This window comes from Cuculus canorus, chromosome 13 (assembly GCF_017976375.1).
Source record: "Cuculus canorus isolate bCucCan1 chromosome 13, bCucCan1.pri, whole genome shotgun sequence".
In the NCBI taxonomy this organism is placed as follows: Eukaryota; Metazoa; Chordata; class Aves; order Cuculiformes; family Cuculidae; genus Cuculus; species Cuculus canorus.
Genome location: NC_071413.1, coordinates 3,565,255 through 3,592,902, shown reverse-complemented (window position 1 = coordinate 3,592,902; position 27,648 = coordinate 3,565,255). Strand labels below are relative to the sequence as shown.

The window sequence follows — 27,648 nt, the reverse complement described above, 5'->3', positions numbered from 1 at the left end:
CTGCCATACTTTTGTTAATAGGCAATGACACACCAGACACACTCACAGGCATTAAAGAAGGCACATGGCATCGCGTTCAAATGCATGTTGCCATTATTAAAGATGCTCAGTAAAGATAATTGCCGAGTTGCTTAAGCAAACAGAGTGCCATTTAGGCATCCACTTTGGAACCAAATAACTATTCTTTCCTTTTACATCTCCTGAAATGCAGCTCTGTCCCTCTACGGTGATGATATATACCAAAAGCATTATCCTCAAGCGACCCGGGGATGTTGGTTGACAGTGGCTGAACATGAGCCAGCCAGAAAAATCAGAGTGCAATTTTATCCTTAATTCAGCAAGCAGATTGAGGGAGGTTCTCCTCTTGCTCTGCTCTGCCCTAGAGAAGCTCAGTCTGGAGTCTTGCATCCAGTTCTGGGCTCCCCTGTTCAAGAAAGAAAAAGAACTACTGGAGAGAGCCCAGTGGAGGCTACGAAGATGATGATGAGCCTGGAGCCTCTCTCTTATGAGGAAAGGCTGAGCGAGCTTGGTCTGTTTAGCTTGGGAAAGAGAAGACTGAGGGGGGGTCATATCAAAGCTTACGGGTACCTAAGGAGTCGGGGTCAAGAGGATGGGGCCAGGCTCTTCTCAGCATGCACAGGTACAGGACAAGGAACAATGGGCACAAACCAGAGCATAGGGAGTTCCAGCTGGACATGAGGAAAAACTTCTTTACTGTGAGGATAATGGAGCACCGGAATGGGCTGCCCATGGCGCTCGTGGAGTCTCCTTCTCTGGAGATATTCAAACCCACCCGGACATGTTCCTGCACAGCCTGCTGGAGGTGACCCTGCTTTAGCAGAGGAGTTGGACCGGGTGATCTCCAGAGGACCCTTCCAACTCCGACCATCCTGTGCTGTGTGATGTTTGCCCCTGCAGGACATAACAGTGAGAAGGGCTGTTCCCTTTACCATCTGCACCCAACACTGTGCCTGATGCTCTGAGCAGGTCGCAGCTCTTTCTTCCTCACACCGCAGAGTGGGAAACTACTGCTGCTATTTCCTAAATTTGATCCCCACGGCACTTGGGGGCAGTTTTGGTTCTTCTCTGAGTCCCGAGACGTCAGTTATCTCAACTTTTTTCTTTTCCTCTGCTGAGTCTGCAAATCGTGAGAAGCAGCAGAGGCAGGAAAACTGGGAGCAGGAGGAAGGCAGGTGCTTTCCTGTCCTGCAGGGATTGCTTTGGTCGCTCTGTATCTTTAAGGGGCTGACACTACCCCACGGGAGCTGCTATAAAGGCAGGTGAGCAGCAGTGCCCTGCTTGGAGAGCTGGGAGCAGAGCAGGGTGCAGGTCCCCGCTAATGACTGGCCACCACAGTTGGGGATATGGGCAGGATGACGGTAGGTTCCAGCGTTTCCATGCTGCATCTCTCTATCTTCCCCCCACTCATTTTCTTTCTAGAGCTGTTGCCTGAGCCCTGCAGAGCTGCCTGCATTTCGGTGTCTGCGAGCATCAATATATACAGCAGGTAATTTATTACTTTATCGCTAATAAATAGCACCCAGAAAGTGGCACCAAAAGATGCACAAACTTATGCCTGCTGCCTTTCCTTGCTGCAGATGATGTTCCAAAGCTGAAGGAAGCAGTACTGAGTGGGTTTTTTTTTTTTTCAGGCTGCAGATATTACAGATGGGTCCCTTTCCAAAAAGCTGTTATGAAAAGGATTAACTGTCTATGTCTCTCCAAAAGCGATTCTTTTAAGTAAGGAAGATTTAGTAGGGCAGTAATAGATCTTCTGATCCTATGCAGCTACTGAAATGTGATATTGAAGCTTCCAGAGAAGTGAATAAAATAAGATGTATGTTCTGTATTTCTAGAACATCAATAAATTGTAGAGGTTGGTATCACAGATCTCTTGTAGAACAATTTATGTGTTCTGACTTGACAGTTTTTAATTTAGTCATCCTTCTTTGCTTCCCACCTCCAAGAATGTGTGTCACAGAGCGAGAGGATATATGAAACTACTGAAAGCTTCCCCCAGTAGCGTTTCATAGCACTTACATCCTTTACAGAGAAGGACGGATGAGTGACTGATGTTGTCCAATAAAACAATCTTTTCCACAACCTTCGGGAGTCTCCATCTCTTCTGACAGCAGCTGTTCTGTCTGCTGAATGTCCAACAAGAGTCTTTGGCTTAACCTTCAGGACCCAGTCTTTCTTTCTTAACAGCAATTACTTTAGTTTCTGTGTGTCCAAAAGCAACTTTAATGCTAAGTGAAGCTGGTTAGTGCTAGTAGATAGTGTTATGTGTTTGGGACTACAGGTAATAGAAATAAACCCCTGTGTACCCTCACAAAGCTTAAAGGAGACAAATTATATTGCTGAAGCTTGTGTAACAGCATTTAAATCCTAAATCTGCTTTATAGGCAGGCTGAGAAAAGATATTTTTATAGGCTTAGCTTCTCAGAAAATGCCAAATAAGACTATAATAGATCACTGTTTTTGTTACATAAACTCAAGTAGGGTAAATACCTGTCATTGATTTAAAGAAGTTTCCCCTTGTGAAATGCTACAATTAAAAATGTGCTTCTTGGGAATCTTTGAAGTAAAATCGTTACTGCTGATTTCTTAACATAAGCAGTAGAAGAACTTAATTGCTTCTTGCACTGCCATACCGAAGCGGAAAAAGCAGTGGTAAGAACAAATAATTCTTTAATACAGCTGAGACTTTATTATCTCAAACAGCTTAAGAATGTTCCAGCTCTGGCAGCAGAGAGCTGTGTTATTAAATTGGGCTTTCAACCCACTCTGTTGGGGTCAGGAAATCCAAAAATGTTCATTGTCACACTGTGCCCTCTACTCAGGGCAGAGAGATGCCATAACAGGCGTGAGTGAAGAATGAAGCTGCCTCAAAGATTTACTGCAGCCATAAAACAGTTTTAAAAATAACTGCACAGTCAGTAGCTGAGAGATTGAGTCATCTGCATCTCATTTGAATCACTGGAGCTTTTATACTCTTTCCCAGGAAGAATGAAAAACTGTTTCATTAGAGGAGTTGTGTGTGCGTGTGAGTGTGTTTACACCTGCGCCCACCTTGGCAGCTCTTGGTTCCTTAGCGATGTAATTACAGAAGAAAATTAGCTGCATGGATATGGGAGATATCAGTCTGTGCTGTGATTTTCTCAGTGTTTTGTAGAGGATTTGAATCCTCTGCGTTGTTGCAGCCTGTTTCGCTAATAAAAAACACATCACTTAGAGTATAAGTTAACTTGGATGCCAAACTTTCAAGTCACTACTGCTCAGCGAGCTTTACTTTAAGCCTCATGACAACCTGTATTGATTATTTTGTGTATATCTGGAAGAAAATAATGGTGCTTTCCTTTCTTTCCTTTTAAAGGACCTTCAGAGTGGCACAAATCTTATCCTATTGCCCAAGGGAACCGCCAGTCACCTATTGATATAGTTTCTGCAAGAGCAGTTTATGACCCTCACCTGAAGCCACTTATTATCTCCTATGAATCGTGTACATCTCTCAACATATCCAACAATGGCCATTCGGTTATGGTTGAGTTTGAAGACACTGATGACAAGGCAGGTGAGACTAACACACAGCCAGTTAGCTTGGAATACCATTTGATGACTTATGTGGGGGAAGAATTAAGTACCTCCTGTACACTGTGCAGCTGCTCACTTGCTCCTCACCCGCCCTGCTCTGCCCCATGGTGGGGTGGGGAGGGGAAGTGAGAAAAAGCAAAACTCGTGGGTTCAGATGAAGAGTTTAATAGGATGGCAAGGAAAGAAAATAATATAAGAACATAAGAAACAAGTGAATGCACAATACCATTGCTCCCCAGCCAATGCCCATCCCATCCCTGAGCAGCAACTGCCCTCCTGCCAACCATCTCTCCATTTTATATACTGAGTATGATGGTCTATGGCATGGAATATCCCTTTGGCCAGTTTGGGTCAGCTGTCTTGGCTGTGCTCCCTCCCAGCTTCTGGCAGAGCATGGGAAGCTTGAAAGCCCTTGACTTGGTATAAACACTGCTTCACACACTGATGTTTTTAGTTGTTGCTCTCGACATCATTCTCGTACTAAATCTAAAACATAGTGCTACATCAGCTGCTATGAAGAAAATTAACGAGGACTGTATCCACCCTGAATTCTAGACCATCCAGGTCATGCCCAGGCCCTATCCTTTGCAATACATTCCAGATAGGTAATCACCACCTATCTCTATGGCACCTGAATGTGTTCTTGGTCTTGTACTTGTTTAAGGTAACATAACTATATAAGAATATCACTCGGAGATCTGCTCCGAAGCTGGATAGTTGTGAGGTGGGGTGTCAGGGATAGTGTGAGCAAGTACCTAGGACAATAGATGGAATCCTCGCAGCTCTTCAGTACTCCTAGACCGCATCCAGCTTGCAAGAGTGGGTACATACACTCCTCACTGCCCTGTTCCCATGATCACTCAAATCAAAGATGCTAACACATCCAAATTTGAGATGCTAACACACTTGCCAGCTCTGCCTGGCTCGTTGCCCAGTTTCTACCCACAAGGGGAAGGGAGAGGATTAGTAGAGATCGGGTTGTACAGCGTAGTCATAATCCACTGCACCAAGTTGTACTGGATCAGTCACTTACTGTGACCTTACATTGTTTTCTTCTTTCCTCCCTGCCTCATAGCAGTTTGGTTTCTTCAGATATTATAAAATCTTCAGCTAATTCTTAGTCAGCAGCAGCTTGTGGATGTTGGACTACCTGCAGTTGTGTATTATTCTTGTGTCTTGGCAAAGAATAGAAGTGCTTTAAGTGATTGATTACTTCTGTTAATTCTGCTTCCACGGTAGCCCTTGCTCTTACATCCGAGGGGCAGAGAAAGAGCATTCAAAGGGAGATGAAGTAGCTGATAAACGGAAAGAGTACATCTAAAAAAAGCCCTCTAAACAATTTTTAAACATATCAGCTGATTTAATCTTCCAGGTGGGTGTTTATTTAAGATTTCTCTTCTGGAATGAACCTAAGAAACTTCCCAACTGAATGGTCAGGTTTTCAAGCATCTTTACTAAATTTGAAGAGAAAAACTTGTGTGCATTTTCCCAAATCTTACTCTGCGGATCCTTTAAGCATGTTACCCTACAAAGAGAATTTGTAAAATTTATCTGGATTAGCTTGCTAACCACTTCTGTGCAATAATAAGCTGAATTACATCTACATAACAGTGAACTTTTTCAGCTTTATAAGTTTAAGAATGCAGAGTGAAGACCTTTGCCCTTTCTCCACTAGGCACATGTCCTGTTTTAATGACACCTGCAAGGAAGACTAAAAGGAGTGAAAAACATGGTTTAGAGTGGTTTTAGTTGAGTTGAAATAGGTCTAGTTACTCACAGCTAAGCATAAATGGCACAACAGAATTTTGACAGTAGCCCATTATAGCTTGATTTCTTAGAATAATGTTTGAGACAGGTGATGGGCTCCATTGATAAGTTCAGAAAAATGTACTAGGAAGGACTTATATTATCAATTAATGCTCAACCCTTTGCTTTGGCAAGGCAGGATTCCTCCAGAAAAGACCAGTTGGAACCACACACAGAGGTGGTAGCATTGTGCAAGCCCCAGCTTTGATTTTTTTTTTTTTAAACAAAATATTATGGACTACAGTGAGGATAAGTGCTTTACAGTTGCTAAATGTAATTTTAATTTTCTTAATAGAAGACTTTTGATCTGGTTTCCATGTCTGGGCACAGTTAATTTGATTTAGTGCCATATAAAATTACAGGAGGACTACTGATGCTGTTGCTGAAGTATCTGCTATAGGTGGCATCTCAAGCATTTATCTGTTCTTAAGTGTTATTTCTAAATGATGTATGAAGCTTCTCTGTAGCATTTCCTCACCTTTATAAGGTGATCTGAGATTCTGAATGGTGTCATGTGAAGTACAAGCTATTATATTCCCTCTTTTATGGGATCAGGTATTTAAAGGAAACAGAATCTAGAGAATATCCAATGGAAGGAAAGACACTCTAAAGAGGAAACACTAAAGCTGAATTGTCCACCTGGTGCTAAAGGTATCTGCGCTCCTTTGAACAAAATACTAAGTAGCTAAAAATATTTTAGGTACATTATTTTCAAGTTGTGATTTACTTTTTTACTATTCACCTAGATATATTGTGCTTAAAAGAAAAGGTATAACCACAATGATTCTACCACATCTTCCAATGTCAAATATACTCTTTCAAAAAAGCTACAAAATTCTGCACAAGAAGCCACTCAATGTTTTTTAGTTTGTTTTACATGAATTCAGGTGCTTTCTTTTAAGAACCCTAACCCTTCTAAATGTCTGGTTGGTGCATATCTTTGGTATTGGCAACTGGGTGATGCTGCTGGCTTTTTAGTTAGTTTTTACTAACAGGAAGCTAAAAAGCCAGGATGATTAAGCTTTTTCCTTTTTTTTTTTTTCCTGCCTAGCAATCAGCGGAGGTCCCTTCGAGAACCCATTTCGGCTCAAGCAGTTTCATTTTCACTGGGGGACAACACACAGCCAGGGATCGGAGCATACAATTGATGGCAAACCTTTTCCCTGTGAGGTAATGATGTGTTTCTACAGATGCGATTAATTTGTACAAATGCTGTTGACAAATGACTTTGCGGTGGGCATTGCGTGTCCCTTAAGATTCTGACTGCTTACTCACCGCGGTTAGGTCAGAACAGACCGTAATGAGAATTTTATTTCTTAGACTGAAGTTGTCTGTTGATCACCCTGTTTTTTAGAATGCAGCCTTCCCCCCTAGCACAACCCTTCCTCAAATATTCTCAGTCTTTTATTGCATTGAACAGTGAACAGGACACAGCAAACCCCGCAGTTCAGCTTCTGTGCTTGCACAACACCTCTGACCGTCCTTAGCTGTGTAGTTTTGCCCGCTGCACACAGCTAATTGCATCCTTTTGCTCATACAGATGGGAAGGATGCACTGACACATGCGTATTTGGCTCCGCTACTTGGCACAGTTAGTTTAGGTGTCAGTTGATGACCACAACCTGTGAAACCACGAAGCTGGTGCTCTCCAGCGCTTAGAAGTGGCCTCACCTGAGGGCTCTGGAGAGAGTTCTGCAAAGCTGGGACAAGGCACAGGCCTTTCCCAGCAGAATCTCTCCCCAATACTACAGTTGCATAGCATCCTGGAGCCCTGCGTGTGAGTACCAGTGAGTGTAGCCCTGTGTGGGCATGAAAGCCCATACCAGGGACATTGGTCACAGGTTGTCTGATTTGTCTCAAATTAAGGCTGATAAACAGGAGCTCTGTTTAGTGTCTGTCTGTGCTTGTGGACAAAAGATTGAGCTTGCTCATCTTTCCAAGGATGCCTTTGGAGCAAAACCTACATTCTGTTCAGATTGCCAAGTAAAGTTGTGGCTTCTCCATCCCTGGAGGTGTTCAAGGCCAGATTGGATGGGCCTTGGGCAGCCTGAGCCAGTGGGATGTCTCTGTTTATCACAGTGGAGCTGGAACTGGATGATCTTTAAGGTCCCTTCCAACCCAAACTATTCTTATGAGTCTATGATTCTGAATGACCATTAGCGTCTGTTAACGTAAGAAAAACTATGTTCACAGCTTCTATCACTTAATTGTTTAGTTCTTATTTGTTATATTTCTTTAAAGCTCCACTTAGTTCACTGGAATGCCAGAAAATATGCAACATTTGGAGAAGCAGCAGCAGCTCCAGATGGCTTGGCAGTAGTTGGTGTTTTCTTGGAGGTAAGAATCACAAAAATAGCATGTTTATATGATGGAAAGTATTATGCTGTCAAGTGTTTGAGAACCAAGCCACATATTTAAGAAGTGCTTAAGGAAAACAGATGACTTATTGCTAAGCAGTAACTCATTGCAAATTGCTGTTAAACTTACTTTAGTAAGAATGTTGGAATTCAGATAAGAAAATGCCACCTATTCAAAGCATAATTATAGTCATTCTTATTTAACCCATGTGTTTGTTATTTCAGATTGGGAAAGAACATGCCAACATGAACAGACTCACTGATGCTCTGTACATGGTTAAATTTAAAGTAAGTTTTAAGCTCTTTGAATTTTATCGTTTCTGGGATATCCTTTAAAAATCAATATCTTGAACATGTTTGAGACAAATAGAAAATCACTCACCACAAATCCTCCCATCATTAGAACATCCCTGTAGCTGTGTTCTCCTCTTCCCCTCTGAAGTTCATTTGGTTTGGCTCATGTCACATGCCTCCCAAGGCTAAGCTGACCCTGCTGGTCACTCAGATGTTCTACCTTTCCCGTACTATTTCCTATGAAAAGCTCCATGATCCTTCAGTCTGGAAGCTCTTACACTCAGCAAAATAATCCTTTTCTGTTGAGCCTAGCCTTGAACAAGTCCAAACTGGCTTTCTTCTGCTGCAGAGCTCTGTCAGCGGACAGTCTTGATGAGGTCCTGATACGGTTTATTCTTACTGCGATACCTCAAGGTAGTCTGTAACCAGATGTACGGGAGAGCTTTGCTGAAGATTGAGACCTGCTGCACTCTCAAGTGCAGACCAATTAGACCACTACAAATGTTATCTTTTCTGAATTGACGTGAGGTTAATGCATTCTATCACGTGCACAAAGTCTAATAGGCAAGGTAGACCACATCTAATACTCAAGTGGCCCTGTTATTTCTTGCTCCTGTGTATATCCTTGTGAAAGACAGGAAATGAAGGCAGTTGGGCAGCAATATGTAGGCTGCAGGCACACTAAAAGATACTTTCATGGTTAAGTGATTTCTTTTACAAAGAGTTCATCAACCTGCACTTGGAACTAAAAAGATAAATTTCAAGTACAACTTTTTTTTTTTCCCCAGGGAACAAAAGCTCAATTTAGAAGCTTCAACCCCAAATGCCTCCTACCTTTGAGTCTAGATTATTGGACGTACCTTGGTTCTTTGACAACACCGCCCCTTAATGAGAGTGTGACGTGGATAGTGCTGAAAGAACCCATCAGAATTTCAGAGAAACAGGTAAACTTTTATACTCTCCCAGTCCTTGTAGGATTTGACACTGGATAAACAGGCAGTAACTGTTTTGATTTGCAATGAGGCTAAGATAAAAGGTAATTAACCTGTGAACAATAGGATCTTAGCTTGAACCTGTTCTATTAACAGATTCAAACATACTGAATACCTTCCTTTGGTCTTTTTTTTAAAACATTAATATTGATTTTTAAAACATTAATATTGATTGCCCTCTTAAGCAGTAAATTTCACCTGAATTTACAGCTGGAGAAATTCCGCATGCTCCTCTTCACCAGTGAGGAAGACCAGAGGATCCAAATGGTGAATAATTTTCGCCCCCCTCAGCCTCTTAAGGGAAGAGTAGTTCGAGCTTCTTTCAAGGCCTGAAGAAAATTGATAATGGCCTCAAGATATCAAAGAGCTTCCACATCTGAGATACCATAAGCGCTGGTGTTCAGATCACTCATGGAATGCACAAGATAACCATTTCCATGAATACTCTGCTTGGAGGGGAACAGTCTCCTGATTTTGTGTTTTATTTGAAATGCTTATTCTTTTGAGAAATGGGATCTTTTTAAGTAGCACCTTCTAATATAAGGGATAGTTGAGTAAACTAGAGTGTTCTCCAAGACCTGAAACTCTAAAAAATAAGATGAAATTGGAATTCCACTTACTACAAAATAGGAAATCATGTAGTGATCTACTAGTTCTGATGGCCACAACTTCTAATTGTCTCATTTGATATGTGATGAAACAGTAGTCAATCATTTTGGACAAATTTGATTTAAATTTTCCTTACCAATATCTCCTTAACATTTACTCTGATTTAAAGATTGCTTTCGCTGTATTCTTCCTGTCTATTGGCACATACAGTGCATGAGTAGCACTATAAAAAAGTTCTTATCTCAAGTAGGCACTGGTATGAAAACTACATAGATATTTTAAAGCTACTGTTCTAAAATGCTCTTTATAACTAAAGATAACAAAGTGAATGCTGTTTACAAGCAGGCCATTTCACTGCCCATGGTGGTTCAGACACTTGTTTTTTTGCCCATGCAGCACACCCAACTAGAATGCCCTGTCAATTTTGTTGAAAAGAATGTCTATAGCAATTCAGGTATGGGTTTTGTGGCTCCTAAGTGTTCAAATTCTACCTCAGTGAAGCAATTTGCTCTGCAATGCAACCTCCTTCATCGTCTGCCCCAGAGGAAGCAGATCTTGTGTTTACTTTAGGGACCTACCATGGGTAGACCTTGCTTGCACGGGATGTGTGTTTCTGCGCACGTTATCCCCTCGCTGCATTGGCCTCTCGGGGACGCTCCCTGCAGATACGAGGTTTCATCAGTCCTTTTACCTTTTCAAAAGCCCCTTTAGAAAAGTCATGTGTTAGCATTACTGCTTCTGCAGCTTAGCGATGGAATTCAGACACGCGTGTCTCCGGCACTAAGTACAGTGATGTTATCTGTACCTACCCACAGTCTATTTTCAGTTACTTCATTTCTGGACTTCAAATGTTCGACTTCAGTGCATTGTTCAGATAGAAATTGCTGATGTTTATCAATTTTTTTCATCAGCTTAAATGGAGAAATCATCAAAGATACACCCTGTAAGAGAAAGCTGGTGGAAAGTAATGGAAGGACAGCTACTATGGCTGTTCCTCCTTTTTGGAAAGGGAGGGAGACACTGGATGTGAAGCACAATGCAAGGAATGGAAGACCAGAATTCTAGATTTAACTCTTCTACAGCTTTTCTGGTACATTGACCTAAAACTTTGTTCCTTAGTTTCCTCTTGCAAAAAATGAGGGTAACACTGACCTACCTCACAGGGGGGTTGTTGAGGGGTAATTGTCCATTGTTTGACATGTGAGATTCTTATACAGTAGATGCTAAAGGAAACATAAAATCATTACAAAATGCAATGGTTTTAACTATTATGACTGTAATTTTGCTAGTAATGCAAACTGGTATTGCTGAGAATCTATTTAATGTATCTTAATTTCTTTAATAAATGAAATAAATGAGACTTCAAAGTCAAGTGTGCACCTCTGTCCTTTATTTTGCACGGAACAGCCTTTCTCTACTTACAGCACTGTTTTTCTTGGACTTTCATTAACAGAAATGCCACTTTAGTTCTTCAACCGAGGCATTTATTTCAGATCAAGGAATGATTTGGTCATTTACCTTCTGTCTCACAGAAACCTTGATTTTGCTGTAGCAAGAGGGTTATCCCCACCAAGTTTCTGGACTTTTATTTTTATAGTCCTAGAAACCCAACCTTGTGTTTAAAAGCTATGCTTAGTCCTTACTAAAATTCTTCCCATCCCTTGGGATTAACAGTTTCTACTTCAGCTTAATCCTTTCACTCAATTTCTGACATATTTTGTACATCTTGAGTGACTTCTCAATCAGAGTTTAATTATTGTTGTAATGAATCTTACGCTGTTGTTAAAATGAAAATTTATGTGAAAAGACTCATTTTAAACTGTAAAAAGGCTTTGAAAGAACCTGAGACATTTGATAGCCCAAGTAAATTTTTACTAGTGGTAAATTAAAATACTTTGCTGATTAAAATTGACCCAGTATCACCTAGTATATAGAGCTTAATCAAGCTGCCAGAGTAAGGCTGCATTAATAGTAGCATGTACTTTCACAGTAGGTTGCTGATCAATATTTTCTCTCATTTCAGGCAGGTAAGTAGTTTTTTGCTTACTCAGTCTCCCACAAGAAGGAAAGAGGGCTTGTCTACCAAAACTTCGTCCAGTTTTCCCCCACCTACAACCACTCAGTCTAATAAAATAAATATCTTATTTATCCACCAACTGTGTCCATTCTGTGACCTTGAACACAGTATTTAAGCTTCTTTAAGGCTGGTTTACTCATAAACAACAGACGGATAATGTTTAACTCGCAAGGTTATTGTAAAAGCTTAGCTGTTGTAAAGAGCTTTAAATGCTGAATCCCCCAAGGTGTTCAGCTTCTGGGAGGAACTGAACTACACCTTCCTTCAGAAATAAGTTTTATCTTATGTAGAGGGTGGTTGTTTTTTTTTTGCAGTTGTTTGATTAAGGAACACTATCTCTAATATTTTTACCATGGTGAAGCAAAATATAAAAGGAAGCTTCTTATATTCTTCATTGTTTCTTGAAACCCTGGTCATGCAATAAAAAAAGCACAAATGTTTATTTTTTGTATGGTTTTAAAGCTGTTAATTACATTCTGCAAGTTAATGCATTTCATTTATTTTGAGATTATAAAGGCAAACTGCAAGAAGAAACATAGAGTGTTATATGAAGCAGTGAATTTTATTGTATGCTCAATGAATAACGCAATCACAATGAAAGTGTAGTATTCAGTGAGAGTAAGCTTTGCTGTACTGTCTTTTCCCTGTAAATGAAAATAAAGTCCATCAGGAAAGCACAGCAAATGTAATAACAATAAAAATTATTGTTCTCCATTGGAAGACTTAAAATCATCAATCTAAGTTATTTTCAGAAGGAGTAGCATGAAGAGCTTCACTGATGATTATTTCTCATTTAGCAAAGTTCTGCCACTATTAATACTCTGTGGTGAAAGGGACCAAATTATTTTGTATTCCTTATACAGATTCTTGGCTTGTTAATATATTGGTTGAAATCTAGATAACCTGAGAGCCTTATAGCAAGAACTCCTTTAATTCCTTTACCAACATTATTCTGTGTTGTTACCCATGAGATGAGGAACGCCAAGGAGTGTGTACTATATTTGCAATACGCTTTCAGACTCTCAGAAGATGCTAACTATAGCAGCATGAACTTCTATTATTTAATAATTCCACTTTTGAGCTGAGCTACGTTTCGGTGCTTGCCTATACAGATGTGACTGTCAATTTGCAGAAGTGCTGTGTTTTGTGAGACCACAGGAATCAAGACAACTATAGCCAGTTGCTTGTCTGAACTGACAACAGTATTCCAGCCTGCGCCTCTAGTACATATGTCCCCCTTAGAGGCAATTCCTAGGGCCAAATACCTGTGCTGTGCATCAGCACTTCTTGAAGATTGTGACTGCAACTGCACAGCTGTAAAAGGGCTAAAAATGCCATCTAGTGGCTGTTACCATTTCTTACCACAATGCTTACAACAATTGAACCCTTTAACAATGCTCAAAACAATTTTTAAGGCCAATCGCGTCAAAATACAACAGATGAGAGATAACTTTAACTTTGACAACTCCTACTTTTAAAGGTATAGGTGAGTGTAAGTTAAATCCCTGTGCTGGCTTGAAACTCCCTCATCAGATAAAACCCAATCTCACAAAAGAAACTCAATAAATCACTTTCATTTTTTTGTTCCTCTTCTTACTGACAGTGTGGAGATATCCTGTGCCTGCTAAATTGCACACAAGGTTCACTTTAACTTTCTAACTTTAATAGCTGCAGTTCAGGTTCAAGTTAGGGTTTTTCCCATCCTCTGCAAACAAAGATTTTTCAGGCAGTTTCAATGATATAGTTGATACGATCCAACAGTGATTTATAATGATAAATGTCACGTTGAGTGTAAATAAACACAAACATAAGCATCAGGGGGAAAGCGTTGCTGGAGGTGCCTTGTCACCAGCTCGTGCTGTGTTGGTGTTCAAAGGTCAGAAGGATAAAAAAAAGAGCATTTCAGGACAAAAAGCAGAGAGAGGCCTGGTGAAAAATGAGATATTATATCTCAGATTAGCTGGTTTCTTCTTTGAATTCCTTCTGAGTGCAGAAGTGTCCGTTAGTAAAACCACGGAGTGTCGAACCGCTTTGTTCTACACCATCTGTGAGAGGGGAGTCACAGTTTTTTTCTTGCTTACCCTGAGGAAACTGCAGGATACCAATGAAACCTGACTGACTTAGAACTGTTCCAAATTTGCATGGGTTTAAGGCTCTTTTTCTGTTGAAGGGGAAAAAGGTGGAAAGAGAGGTGGGAGGAAAGGGATAGAATTACTCTTCTGCACACGTGTACTGCATACCAAGCCACAAGATGTTCCTGCTTTTACAAGTTCTTCCCAATAAATCTAAACTCACCTTTACTGTGGTACAGAACCTTAATGGAACATGTATTTCAGTTTAACTCGAATCAGTTCATAAGTAAGGTCCGGTAAAATTGATACATGTGGAGTTCAGATCCAATTACAGCAACGGGATAGGGCTTTGCACCAGTCCAATTACATTAACTCAAACTGGATCCTCAGTTCAACCCCTGAACTTCAAGTACAGACGCACTGCTTAGCCTCTGTGGTAACAGCGGAGGTTAAATGAGGTTGGAGAGTTGGAACGGCATTTTTCCTACAGCTGTTCATTGTCTTTATCTCAGTTTGTTGACTTTTCTTCCAGCTTATTTGCTTTCCTTGCATTTGAGTATTAGTTTTAGATTTTATAGATCAAAGACTGGAATTTCCTGCAACCAGACTAGGAAAATGGAATTGTTTTAACAGATCTAGAGGTAATTTATTTTTCCCAGTCTCATTTCTGGGGATATATTATGGTTACATTATGGTTGTCTCTTAACTTCAGCAAAAGACCTTATTACCCCAAACTGTCAGAGCTGTACCAAAGATACTTTCATATGCCATTTCCAAGTGATGCATGAAGACGATGTCTTTTGCCTCCAAAACTGTTCGTAGAGAGTGTTGGATTTTCACAGAGAAAAGGTGATACGGTGCTATTAGGAGTCCAGCCTCCATGGAACCACTATTATCTGAAGTTTGGTTAACTAGAATTCAGCAGCAGAGATGCGCCCAGAGTTGAGTCGGTTGCTGCTCTTTTCAAAGCAGAACACTAAGTGCTAAAACCATCAAGCAAAGTTCACAACTTGTGGAACACCTCCTCGCACTCCCTCCCAAGAAGTCAGTTTTTCTTATCAGCTTTACAGTTTGTGAATGAAAATCCTCACTGTGCAAATATTCTGTTACCCCTGCATAATTCAGGTACTTCTGTATTAACTTGAATAACTCTGAGTATATCAGATTGTTCATCTTTTATTTTACTTCATTAATTTTTTTGAACAAACAATTAAAATTCAGAACAGACTGTTGAAATGCCTGCTTTGCAAATGCTGCACATTTACTTTTATATTTGTAAACACATTTTGGGAATGCATAAAGTAGAACAAATACAATGTAGTGTTGTCAGCATCTTCAGGATATTGTAATCTAACCTTGAGCTAGTTATTCTCCTCAGAGCATTCTTCATGCTTTGCTAGGAAATTTGATACAGCTAATATAACAAATAACAAGAGTAATCTTGCCTTAGTATTAAGATCATCGTCGAATCTAAAATTAAGCCAAAGCATAAATGATCACGAAACAGTAAACTCAAGCTTATTTCAAGCCCCTCTATGCAATGTGAGGTATGCAATATAAGCAGAAATAAAGCAATTTGTTACTATTTTGGTAATGTCCCAAGGTCAGCTGTAGAGAGGCCATGTGCTTGAGTGGCCTGATCACAACGTGTTTCAAGCAATCAGCTTTCCCAAACTGACCTTTTAGGCTCAAACAAACATTTTGCTTTATCTGAAACGTATTTAAGTCTGCTGAAACTGTTGTTGACTTCAGCGGGAGCTGGAACATGCCCTAAACAAGCAATGGAGAAATGAGCATAACAATGTATTTTGCAAAGAAAATCAGAGTTGCTGACTTTACCAGTCAACAGATAAAATTATACCTTGAAAAAAATCTAAATATAACATTTGCTACATTTTAACCTATTACTTAATGCAATGCCCCTGGAATTGCACTAATTTGCTTATAAATACCAATAAGTTTCTCCTGGCACAGGACATTTGATACTGAACTTCAGCTCACTGATAAACAGGGAAGTCAACCCCAAATCTTAGCTTTATTTAAAGAAATTTGAGTTATAATTTTTTTCAGTGCAAGTGAACAAGACAGAGCACTATGGCAACCAAGCCACTGTTGCCACAGAAATTTGCCATTTTAATTAGATCTTCCTGGAGGAAAAACTACTCCTTGCAAGCCTGAGCAATACTGTTTCTGTTCACAAATCAAATCAGAGAGTAGCATTTCTACATTTTTTAAACTTTAATTATATACGACTCTAGTTCATCAGCATAACCAAACACTCCAAAGCAGAATCTAAATCTCAGTTCTGTCAGTACTGGATATTAACCCTGAAATGCTGAAAACTATAAAGTTTCTTGGAAGTCTTTGATATGGTATTTTTCTTGTGCTTAGGCAATATGGAATGGCAGCAACATTTTCTTCTGTGGGACTGTTAATTGTTTCACCTTCATTTACACATTTCCTACATCACTTCAGCTTGTGACTATGAAGTTATGGCATGACCTTGTGAGAGATAAGTAAGAGCTTTCAGCTGAAGAGAAGCATTTAAACAGGCCGGGAGCGCAGGAAACCCAGACCAGCTGAGTTAGTTCTTAGGCTACTTTATGAGGATTTATCACTGTTGTAAATGGTAAAAAACATGAAAAAATGGGTAGGTCAGAATGAAGAGCGTCTTGAGACCCAGAAACTGCTGCCAGGATACAGGGCAGTGAAGCAGAGAGGTGCAGACAGGGGCTGCTGTGGGTGACACCTTCCAGTTCAGCACATTTGTCAGACAAATAACTATGTTAAACTTCATTGTTTTTATGTGTGCTAAAATAATGTCCTGAAATTTGTTTTTAGGGCCACCTTCAGTTTTTTTTCTTGTTTTGGTCTTCCACTTGACATGAAACCGTGTTTTTCTGTATTAAGAAAAACAAGAAACAATGAAAAAAAACGAAAGAAACAAAAGCTCAGGCTGATGAAGATGATCACACATCCTTCCCCTTGAGATAACCTGGGAACACATTTATCATCTAGGATACCTGCAACGCATTATCTAAATGAAAAACGCTTCAACACAAAAGCCAGGAGAACAAAAGTTGTGCTGGTAATACCAAAGCCACTTCTGAGTCTCCATTTTTGCAAAATCACTATTTCAGGTTAAAGTGAGGACTACTTAGTAACCAATCCATAATGCACAAAACTACTTATTAACCATCTTGCACTTTGGGCCCCTTCCTTTCAGGTTAGGAGGCATAAAACCACTTAGTTGTGTTGCCATAAAAGTCGGTCAAAATAAAACTCTCCAAGACTCTTTTTCGAGTTCTAGAAAGCAGGCATTCTTTTATTCAGCGCCCTGTGCATGGGGGATCAGCTCCTCCTAGGACAACCCCTCCAGATATTAGTACTAGAGCTTTTTATCTTCTTATTACATGCATATATATCTCATTTCTTGGAAAGGCTTTACATATTCACGTTATTTCTAACTTTAATAACGGCATTTCTACTAGTAGGGTCTCTCCAGTGATATCCAGGAATTGCTTCTAAGTATTGAACTGCCCTGTTGAGCGTGGGTGGTTCATGTGATGTCGTGCAACATGTCCCCTCTTCAAGGTTGATCTCCTCCAGCCAGCAATTCTGGCTTTCTAGTCACATAGTACTCCTTTCTTTTGATTTACGCAACTCAAGCATACAAGGATACACAGTACTCTAAGCGATCATTATTACATATCACAGGGGAGTTGGAACTAGATGATCTTTAAGATGCCTTCCAACCCAAACTATTCCATGATTCTTTGATATATGGATGCAAGTCTGTACAGGCTATCAGTAGAAATTTTAATCATGAAAGGCAGACATGAAAACGAACAAAAAATGGGGGAGTCAGTGAAATGAATCCTTAATTTTTGTTCTCCATAATTTACATGGCCTATGATTTTCAAAAGGGCTTTGTGATTTTAGGACTTATCAGGTGGCTCCTGGGTGAGCTTTACCCCGCACCTCTGCAGCTTTGCGGCAGAAAAGCTGCTGTGGGAAAAGCAGGCGCTGAGAGCAGCCCTGCAGAGAAGGACTTTGGGTGCAGGTGGATGAGAAGCTGGACACGAGCTGGCAATGTGTGCTGGCAGCCCAAAAAGCCAACTGTGTCCTGGGCTGAATCCAAAGCAGCATGGCCAGCAGGGCGAGGGAGGAGATTCTACCCCTCTGCGCTGCTCTGGTGAGACTCCATGGGGAGCCCTGTGTCCAGTTCTGGAATCCCCAATATGAGAAGGACATGGAACTGTTGGAATGGGTCCAGGGGAGGTTGTGAAGACGATCATAGGGCTGGAGCACCTCTGCTCTGAGGACAGGCTGAGAGAGTTGGGGTTGTTCAGCCTGGAGAAGAGAAAACTCTGGGGAGACCTTAGAGCAGCTTCTAGTGCTGGAAGGGGCTCCGGGAAAGCTGGGGAGGGGCTTTTTACAAGGGCACAGAGTGACAGGACGAGGGGGAATGGCTTTACATTGATTGGAAGGGGGAAGATTTAGATTAGACATTAGGAACAAATTCTTCACGATGAGGGTGGTGAGGCCCTGGCCCAGGTTGCCCAGAGAAGTGGCGGCTGCCCCATCCCTGGAGGTGTTCCAGGCCAGGTTGGATGGGGCTTGGAGCAACTGGATGCAGTGGGAGGTGTCCCTGCCCATGGCAGGGGGTGGAAGTGGATGGGCTTTGAGGTCCCTTCCAACCCAAACCATTGTATTGTACTGTATGGTATTGTATTGTGTGGTATTGTATTGTATTGTATTTTCTATTCTAGCCCATGGTAGAGGAGTTGGAACTGGCAGAGGGGCTGGAACCCTAATGGCTCTATGATCCATTCCATTCCATTCCATTCCATTCCATTCCATTCCATTCCATTTCATTCCATTCCATTCCATTCCATTCCATGGCAGGGGGTTGGAACCGGATGGGTTTCAAGATCCATTGCATTGCATCTCATTCCATTCTATTCATCCCCTGCACAGCAGTCAAGGTCCCCTCCATTCCAAACATGGCGGCGGGGCGGAGGGACCCCGCGCTCGGCCCCCCCGCGCGCCCCGCCCTCCCCGCCGTGTCCTGACAGGAACCCGCGCGCGCCCCGCCTCGCGCCGCGGAGGTTGCGCAGGGCGGGGCGCCGAGAGGGCGGGGGAGGCGCGGCCTGCCGTCTGAGGCGCTGATTGGTCGCTGGGAGGGGGCTCGGTGTGTGCCCCGCGGCGCTGATTGGTCGGCCGGGCTGTCAGTCATTGCCAACGCCCAGCTGCAGAGCCGGGGGGCGGGGCTGGCGGGCGGCGCGTGGCCGTGCGTGAGGGCAGGGGTACGGGCAGCGCGGCGGGAGGGGGAGACGCGCTGCTGCCGCCACCGCCGCCACCGCCGGAGCTCGTGTGGGCGCGGCCGCCGTCCCTTCCGCCGGGTCAGGGGGAACGGCGGGGCCGGGAGGGCGAGGGGTGGCCTGGCGGGGCGGGGGGCTCCGTGAGGGAAATGGGGGGGGATTTGAGGGGGTCTGGGAGAATGAATCTTAGAATGATTTGGGTGGGAAGGGAGGTCACAGCCCATCCAGTTCCACCCCTGCCATGGGCAGGGACACCTCCCACTGGATCAGGGGCTCCGAGCCCCATCCAGCCTGGCCTGGAACACCTCCAGGGATGGGGCAGCCGCGACTTCCCTAGATAACCTGTGCCAGGGCCTCCCTACCCTCACAGGAAAACATTTCTTCGTAATACCTCATCTCTCCTCTCTCAGCTCTAAACCCTTCCCCCTCATCCTATCCCTGCCCTCCCTGCTAAGGAGTCCCTCCTCGTCTTTCCTGTAGGCCCCCTTTCAGTACTGGAAGGCTCTCAGGGATGTGTTATGGGTATGTAATGTAATGGATATCTGTTCTTTTATTGGAAAAAAAGTGGGCACTCCTGTTCTGTGAGCCCCTGTGCGTCCTCTGCCTCCTCAGCAGCAAGTGGGCTGTGTCATGGGAGTTCGGGTGTCAGCGATGGCACTAATTAACCTGATGAGGAAGTGTGGCGTTTGGTGCTGGAGCAGTAGGTGTGCTGAGCAGGGAGCGCAAGGTTTGTGTAATTGGCTCTTGCATAATGATCTTTAGCACATTGCTTTTATTAGCACTGCTGCCGTGTTGTAATGTGACTTGTGCTGGAGAGGCTCATGGATGCAGGTGGGCGTACTGGGCAGGAGTGGTGGAGTTTGCACACTGCAACAGGGTAGGAACCCGAGGATGTGAATATTGGAGTTATGGGCAGCGAGTAGAGGTGGCTCAGAAATGTCGTCTGATTGATGCTGCCTGAAGATAGGCAAATGTGTGTGAATGGTATTGGGCAACTGCAGCTAGGAGAAAAACCACCACCTTGCTGTGTCTGTCAGCCAGCTGATGTGAACAGGGTAGGTTTGTTTAAAAAGCTGTTCCTATCGGCTTTTTGAGACAAGGATGTGAAAGTTGTGATTGTTTCAACCTGGTGTGTCTGAGGAGGGTGGGAAGGGAGAGAAGGAAAACCAGGATGGGGAATGGCCTGGGAATGGTTGGTGAACAGGAAGGCTTGTCTTGTGCTGTTGGTGCTTTTTGGGTTTAGCTGATACTTCTTGGTCAGCAGTATTGGCTGTCTTCCTATTTTTTTTTGGTTGTGTTCTCTCTGTAGTACCACAAAAGGTGTCAGTTTTGTTAGAAGATGGCAGTGTCCCAGGAGATTGCAGGCGAGCCTCGAGTGATGAACTAGCATTGTCTTTTCCATCTGCTTTCCCGACATCAGCAGTAGAATGATGCTGTGTCTGCCTGTCCTCATAGGGTCCCCAGAGTTATAGTGGTGTGGCCCTTATTGGTAGGACTTGTCTCCTTTCTGTTGTGAAGAATGGATGGTATGCTTCAGAAATGTTTTGTGACCCACTGCTTTTGTTTTCCAGATGGGATTTCAGCAAAGTCCTTGGCTTGTATCAGTAGGCCTTTTGTTTAGAACAGTTCGAGTTTGTTTTTAGCTCCTGCTGATTTCTTAGAGCCATTTTTTTGCAACTGGCTGGGTAAGCTCAGTGGGCATCTGATAGTATGTACCCATTTTGCCCAGCTCAATAGCTTGTTAAAAGTAGGAGAAGGCATGATAGATCTCCCCCATGGTGACTGAAGACTTTAGTTATTCTGGTGCTCTGGGTTTTAGCACTGTTGGCAGCAGAGTTCTTCACAGCTACTTGTTCTGATCACGCTCCGGATGAACATACCTAACTGTAAACCTGTAAATGCTGTCAGTGCAACTATGCTATAGCTCTCCCTGCATCAAGGTGCCATAATGCCATGATAAATGCATTAATTAACCAGCAGTAGAATCTGCCTTCAGCTATGTAAAAAATCCTACATGCGTTAAGGTTGCTTAAGACCTTGAAGGTAAAAAAAAGTTGAGCTTTTAAGCTGGAACAGATTTAGCAAGGTAGATGAGCGTGTTTGAGATGTGAGGATCATGGTGATAAGTCACTCATTTTCCCCCTCTTTCAGTATCTCTAGAGGGTTTGAGTACTGATCTTCTCTTGATTTTGCTTTTTGAAGTGTATTAATGTGCCTTATTCTAGCAGAGTTCTTTGTGTGTTGTCACTTGGATTCCTATTTTCTAACTTGTTGGATCTGTCTGTTTTGTGTTGTGCTAGACCAGGCTTTTGAATGAGCAGTTTATGATTACATTTCTTGTCATATTGGAGTTTCTTCTTAGCCTTCCCCCAGAGAGGAAAAATATGCCTGGAAAATAAAAATTGGCTTTTGTGACGAGTTAACTGGAGAGGGGCAGTCATATCCTAGGTGAATTCACCAAGGTTGTGATTAAGTGATGGAAATAGTACCAATTTTAAGATGCTTCTGTCTGTTGTGGTGTTTTTTGGAAAGAGGTTCTGAATATTTCTGTGAGCTGTAGGCTTGCTGTTGTTTTGCTATATAGGAAACTTTTGTGAAGCTTCTAAATTTCTTTCCTTTCATGTTTTTAGATTCCAGACTGTGAGGATATTCCGTGTTACTGAAGGGAGGTGCTTCTGTCTGTGGAGTCACTTATAATGTCAAGAACTGTATCATCCTGGATCTTAAGCTCGGCAAGAAACAGCATTGTTTTACAAGGAAGAGGACGTTTGTACTCCATTTGTATCCCAAATAGAAACAGTATAAAATGGAAAACACCTGTCTACTCTGCTGGGAGCTGCAGCTTAGACAGTATTTTCTCCTCACAAAGAGCATTCCGACACACTTCCACTGAAGAAGAACACCTCTCTTTCCAGTTGTCTCCATCACAAATCAATGATATACTCAGAGCAGGTGAATTATCCCATAAAATACTGGCTTTGAATGGTAAAAATGCCAATTCTGTGTTGAGGTTTGAAAGTAACCAGTTGGCATCCAACACCCCTATTGAAGACCGCCGAAGTGCAGCCACTTGCTTGCAGACCAAAGGGATGATGTTTGGAGTCTTTGACGGCCACGCAGGTTCTGCCTGTGCTCAGGCAGTGAGCGAGAGACTCCTGCATTACATAGCGGTTTCACTCATGTCCCGGCAAACTTTGGAAGAGATTGAGCTTGCTGTTGAGTGCATGAAACCAATTCTACCTATTCTGCAATGGCACAAGCATCCAAATGATGCAGAGTATCGAGAAATAACTCCTCAGTATTTTGAAAACCTCCGGGTTTACTGGCAACATTTACTGGACCTGGACACCGAGCCAGGATTTAGTTTAGAAGAAGCCATGACATGCGCATTCAAAAGGCTGGACTCAGACATATCACTGGAAGTTCAAGCTCCTCAGGAAAATGAACTGATGAGAAATGTTGCCCTTCAAGTGGCTTTTTCTGGTGCAACAGCCTGTGTAGCTCACGTCGATGGTGTTCATTTACATGTTGCAAATACTGGTGATTGCAGAGCAGTTTTAGGGGTTCATGAAAAAGATGGAACGTGGTCTGCTCTCCCTCTAACTCGAGACCATAATGCCTTTGATGAATTTGAAATTAGAAGACTGAAGAGAGAACATCCTAGGTCTGAGGAGAAAACCCTCTTTGTGAACGACAGATTACTGGGGATTCTCATGCCCTCCAGAGCTTTTGGAGATGTGCAATTAAAATGGAGTAAAGAATTGCAGCACAGTGTCCTCGAGAACAGCTGTGATGTTGAGGCTTTAAATATTTATCAGTACGTCCCTCCAAACTACTATACACCCCCTTATTTAACTGCAGAGCCTGAAGTCACATACCACAAATTAAGAGGCAAGGATAAGTTTCTAGTTATTGCCTCTGATGGACTGTGGGAGATGCTAAGTAATGAGAAGGTTGTAAAACTAGTTGGTGAACACCTTACAGAGCTTAGTGTGCAGAAACCACAACTGGCTTTTCAGAAACCAGTTAATTTGGGCTATATGCACAGCTTATTGCTTCAGAGGAAAACCAGAGGCATTGCCTCGCTTGACCAGAACATCGCTACTCATCTAATACGACACGCGATCGGAAGTAATGAGTATGGGGAAGTGGACCAGGAGAAGCTTGCTGCCATGCTGGCGCTGCCTGAAGACCTTGTGAGAATGTACAGAGATGATATCACCATTACTGTGGTGTATTTTAATTCAGAAACAATTGAAAATTACTACAGAAATAATGAATAGAGACTTGCACTGCGGCTGCTCTGTACCACAAACCAGCTTTCATACTGAAACCGTTATTGTTTTTTCTCTGCTAGTCAAGCTGTTACCAGTATGGTCTGGAAGTTCCTAGGTCTTTGTGTTACTTACCAGTCTTGAAAATAACTTTCTAAAAGTGAGTTTAGTGAAAGTTTCCTGGTTTTCCAGGTCTGTCCACAGAAGAAGAATGTTTTGATAAAAGTTGAAATGTAACTGAAGTAAAGATTGCTGAGCCAGTTCTGATACTATGGGAACTGCTGGTAACGCTTCCCAAATGAACAAACAGGACATATTTCTTTGGGACTGGTACAGTGTAATATGGAGATGGATAATGACTGTAGCTGCATGGAGTGTAAGAAAGGCTCTGCTGTTGTGGAAAATGAGGAGCATCCTATTGAAGCACTGTAATTGAATTAATAAAAAACCTACCAAACCTTTATTTGAGGTAGCAGTGTCAGATACTTAAACAAATTGCCTCGTATATGTGAAGAGAACATGAGAGCAGGCAGAGCAAGGGGCTGGAGACTGTCAAATGTTTTTTTAACATGATCTTCTTTAAGCTAGGAAACATAATCATATTTTCTTCACAATTATTTTGAAGTGTGAACGCATATTCCCTTAACTTTGTGTATGGACTTCTGTGACAGCTTACAGCTTGAATACACGTGAGGCACTATAGAGTTCCCTGTTTAGGAATTAACAGTCCTAGACCTAAACATTTAAGTGTCTAGCATGCTTAAAATATCTAAAAAAACTTTCAATAAGTACTGATCTATGAAGTGCTGGGCATCAGATCCACCAGCTGTAATTTAAAAGAAGCTTGACAGATCCAGAAGTTCAAAAATTCATCTAAATGTAAATACAGCAAAAGAGTGAGCATCTTTCTCTTCAGATTTGACTTAGAAAGAGCAGTGCTGATATTTCACCAAAATACGGTTAGTCTTTACATTACTCTTATTGCTACCTTTTGATGTCAGATTTTCCTGATAGGTGCAGTTATTTTCTCTAATGAGTGTATGTTCTAATCTCTGAACAAATCCTTTTGTGTATTTTACAACAGTTTTCTTTTATGCTGTGTTTTCTCGAGGGCCAATCCAAGCTTGCAAATGATCTGTATTTTCTTAACATTTTGCGTATGCTGTTCCCTAGTGACTCTCTCTTGTGTGTGCACAGTGGTAACTGTTGCCCTCAAGACTGTGCGTGCTGGGAACAGGCCTGTTTACTGCTGTTGCTACCGAATAAGAACTTGTGTGGGTGCAGCAGAGCAGATAAAAATATTGCTTTTCCCCTCTCATGAATTTCACTTAAAATAAAAGCATTATCCTTCTGCTGTTTAGCAGATTGAAAAGTACCTCAATTTATCTCAAGATCTGAAGTAGATGGGATCTTGGGCATAAACTGGTGGCAGTTGTGGATTTTTGGGACTTTTTGTATACTTTTCCTCCAGATAAAAATTCTCAGTGTTTTTTCAGGCATTTCAGTAATCTATTTTGAAGATTGATTCGAAGGAAACTAAAACTGTTTAGAAAATATTCATGCTTTTGACTATTTGCAATTGACGTGTCATTCTGTGCCACAATTACAATCACTGAATGCATCCTTAAACCCCTCTGTTCTGGAAAACCAAGTTTTTTCATCTAGTACCTATTGAGTACATCCAGCAGTTCAGCCTGGAGGCAGCCCTCCCTGTGTTTCAGATGGAATGAGGAGGTGTCTTCCCCTCCTTATCAACAAAATGGGGTTGGCTCAAGAAATCTGACACAGACCTTGGGGACAGGGACAGCAGGAAGGCGTTAGAGGTGTGCAAGGTGTCATAGGAGCTACTGGAATTGGCAAAGCAATGAAGGTCAGACCCTATGTAACCTTGGAAGGGGTCTCAGTACCCCTGAGGCGGTCAGATGAGGAGGGGATTGCTCCTCAGCAGCCTTCCTCAACACTTGGCTGTAAGTGGGTTAGTTCCCTTTGCTCTTAAAGATCCTTTTGTATCTTTAGTTACGTGTTTCATAGCCTAAAGTTCAGACATAAGGCAGTAAAAGTGTGTTTGTAGAGTACATTGGAATAGAGAAAGCACGTAAGAATGTGGCTAAAGGAATACAGGAGCGAAACCACCTCACAGCTGATAGGAAGTGATACAACTTTAATGAAGATAATCTAGAAAACTTTTGATGCAACTTTTTGTCGCAAACCTGCGACAGCAAATTAATGTAGGAAAACAGCTTGTATATAGTCATAAGATAAAATTACCTGGTTTGTTCTTTTCACCCACCCAGTGGTGAAATCTAGGTCATCTTTTGACAGAGTCATTGTAGCACTCTGGTCATCCAAGTGTTACTTCTGGATATGTTATCGTATGTAGGTTTTAACTGCAACTTGATAATGATTGTTTTGGAGAACGTGTTTGACAGTGAGAAAGGTACTATTTCTAATTTCAGGTTAGTTTTGCTCAGTTTAACATGCAATGCTGTAATTATCCTGCAGTAGAAATGAATAACGTTAAACTAGTTAGAAGTTTGTTGTTTTTGTTTTGTTTTGTTTTTTTAAATGCAGATCATGGATTTTACTTCGTGCTTCCTGGAATTTGTTGCAGGCCAATGAAAACAACCTATCCATACTTGTGGTAAGGAAAAATATTATTCTACCCCTTTGAATTGGGGTAGAATTTTTCCTCTAGGTACAAACACACATGACAGGCATTAATGAAAGTAGCATTTTGTGACATGGTGAATCAGAAGTGTTTAAATAAGTTAACTAAATGCAGTAATCTGCTCCTGCAAGCACAGTGATGTGAAGATTTGGTAGCACGTTTAGACACAAATCCTGCAATATTGACGATATGTTGGAACAAACGTATCTGCAGGCAGCCTGTTTGATTTAGGTTAGATATTTCTGACTTCTTTTTTTCCATAGCAGTCCAGAGAAGCAACACTCAAAAAATCAGCCATTCAAATTTCATGTCTCAAAATGTGATATCATGGGCACTCTTGACTCTTCCATAAAACTTCTGAGGTTAAGAACTGATGTAAATACTAGTAAAAATATGATTTTCTTTCCTAAAACATAGGTTGAAATACAGCTTTGTCACTTTGGTTTTTTTCTCTGGAACTCTATTCCATGTTCCTAAATTTTAATGCTTATTTAAGTTTTCAGGCCTCCATAATGTATTTGGAGTTTGGGTAAGGTCTTTTTTTTTTTTGAAACTTCTTTGTAAATAGTGAGGGGAGTCTTTGTAAGAAAAAAACATTCATTTCACACTTAGAACTGATCTTTATTAAATGGATGAAAGAGTGAGTGCCTTGGGTGCTGTATGGAATCTGGTGTTCTTTCTGCTGAATGCTCCTATGAAAAGCTGCTGGATTCCAGATTGGAGAGCATAAATGTTAAAGCTGGGGAAGAAGTAAAAGGTAGGTGTTGTGAGCTTACTTGAGTGTTTGCAGCTCTGTGATTTTCCCACAATGGAAATAATAATTCATAAAAGGATGTCTTGATACAATTGAGATGCCACTAAATTAACCAGTCAGCAGAGGGAGCAGGAGTCCACTGGCTAACATATCTAACTTGTGCTCCAGTTAATTTGACAGTCTACATAAAGTATTTTAGCTTACACATGTGTGTTCATCAGCGATTAAAATATCATTGTATCATTCACATTGTGTGTTGTAATTGTCCTAAGAACAATGCAAAAGTCCTGTAGGTGTACAAATACACCAGCTATAGAAATAGTGATTAAATCCTTGCGTCATAACAGACCAGTAGCAAGCCAAGTATTGACGTGCATAGGCTTCAAGGCTTAACTTTATTTCCATGAATTCCAAGTATTTGACTTTTTGGGGAGGTAAAGAGAAAATAAAATTATTTGGGACAGGTATATTTTATTTTATTTTATTTAAAAAATATATTTATTTAACCTTTGAGGAAGAGGGTTTTTTGTATTGCTTTTGTCAAACAGAAGTTCTCCGTTAAGAGATAAAATTGCATGGAACTGAAAGTAGAACTGTGCACGTTGTGGCTTTGTCAGATACTGGTTGGTCACACTGGTGCTGTGTGCTCTTTGCTACCACAGGCTTTGTATTTTAGCAGCTTGAAGGAAAAAGATGACTGAGAGCCAAGCAGCTGTGGGAAGGAAGCAGAATTATGGTTTCACTTTGAGTTAAGCACATTCAACTGGGCACTTCTCACTTCTTAAAGAGAAGTAAAATTTGGGTTTGCCTTCTGGCAGGCTTTTTTGA

The 27,648-nt window shown here is 41.6% G+C and overlaps 2 protein-coding genes across 8 annotated transcripts in view; both read left to right on the top strand.

The window, feature by feature from the left end:
• Positions 1 to 27,296, top strand: part of PDP2 (pyruvate dehydrogenase phosphatase catalytic subunit 2) — a 102,320-nt gene extending 75,024 nt beyond the window's left edge. The window contains exons 2-3 of one of the 5 annotated variants that reach the window (XM_054078372.1): positions 19,157 to 19,205; positions 21,755 to 27,296. In XM_054078372.1, the coding sequence (XP_053934347.1) occupies positions 21,821 to 23,407 (1,587 nt within the window). In that variant the 5' untranslated portion in view covers positions 19,157 to 19,205; positions 21,755 to 21,820 and the 3' untranslated portion in view covers positions 23,408 to 27,296. Of the gene's footprint in view, positions 1 to 19,090; positions 19,110 to 19,156; positions 19,206 to 19,315; positions 19,647 to 19,703; positions 19,852 to 20,081; positions 20,180 to 21,754 lie in introns of those variants that run through there. The other 4 variants (XM_054078376.1, XM_054078374.1, XM_054078373.1 and 1 more) reach the window with 4 other exon arrangements.
• On the top strand, positions 1,281 to 10,994 carry CA7 (carbonic anhydrase 7). Of its 3 annotated transcripts, none has more exons than XM_054078386.1 (8): positions 1,315 to 1,507; positions 1,653 to 1,876; positions 3,377 to 3,574; positions 6,452 to 6,570; positions 7,641 to 7,736; positions 7,982 to 8,044; positions 8,839 to 8,994; positions 9,253 to 10,994. In XM_054078386.1, the coding sequence occupies exons 2-8, from the start codon at positions 1,783 to 1,785 to the stop codon at positions 9,373 to 9,375; spliced, it is 849 nt and encodes a 282-aa protein (XP_053934361.1). In that variant the 5' UTR covers positions 1,315 to 1,507; positions 1,653 to 1,782; the 3' UTR covers positions 9,376 to 10,994. The 3 variants fall into 3 exon arrangements, with proteins under 3 accessions (XP_009566210.1, XP_053934361.1, XP_053934362.1); XM_054078387.1 differs by having other exon boundaries at positions 1,338 to 1,379; XM_009567915.2 differs by lacking the exon at positions 1,653 to 1,876 and having other exon boundaries at positions 1,281 to 1,379.
• Positions 27,297 to 27,648: the final 352 nt, after the last annotated feature.

Bases quoted from the DNA above. Each gene is read 5' to 3' on its own strand.
- CA7 (XM_054078386.1), top strand. From the start codon at position 1,783: ATGCAGCTACTGAAATGTGATATTGAAGCTTCCAGAGAAGTGAATAAA. The intron at 3,575-6,451 runs GTGAGACTAACA...TTTCCTGCCTAG, and splicing joins AGACACTGATGACAAGGCAG to CAATCAGCGGAGGTCCCTTC. The intron at 7,737-7,981 runs GTAAGAATCACA...TTGTTATTTCAG, and splicing joins TAGTTGGTGTTTTCTTGGAG to ATTGGGAAAGAACATGCCAA.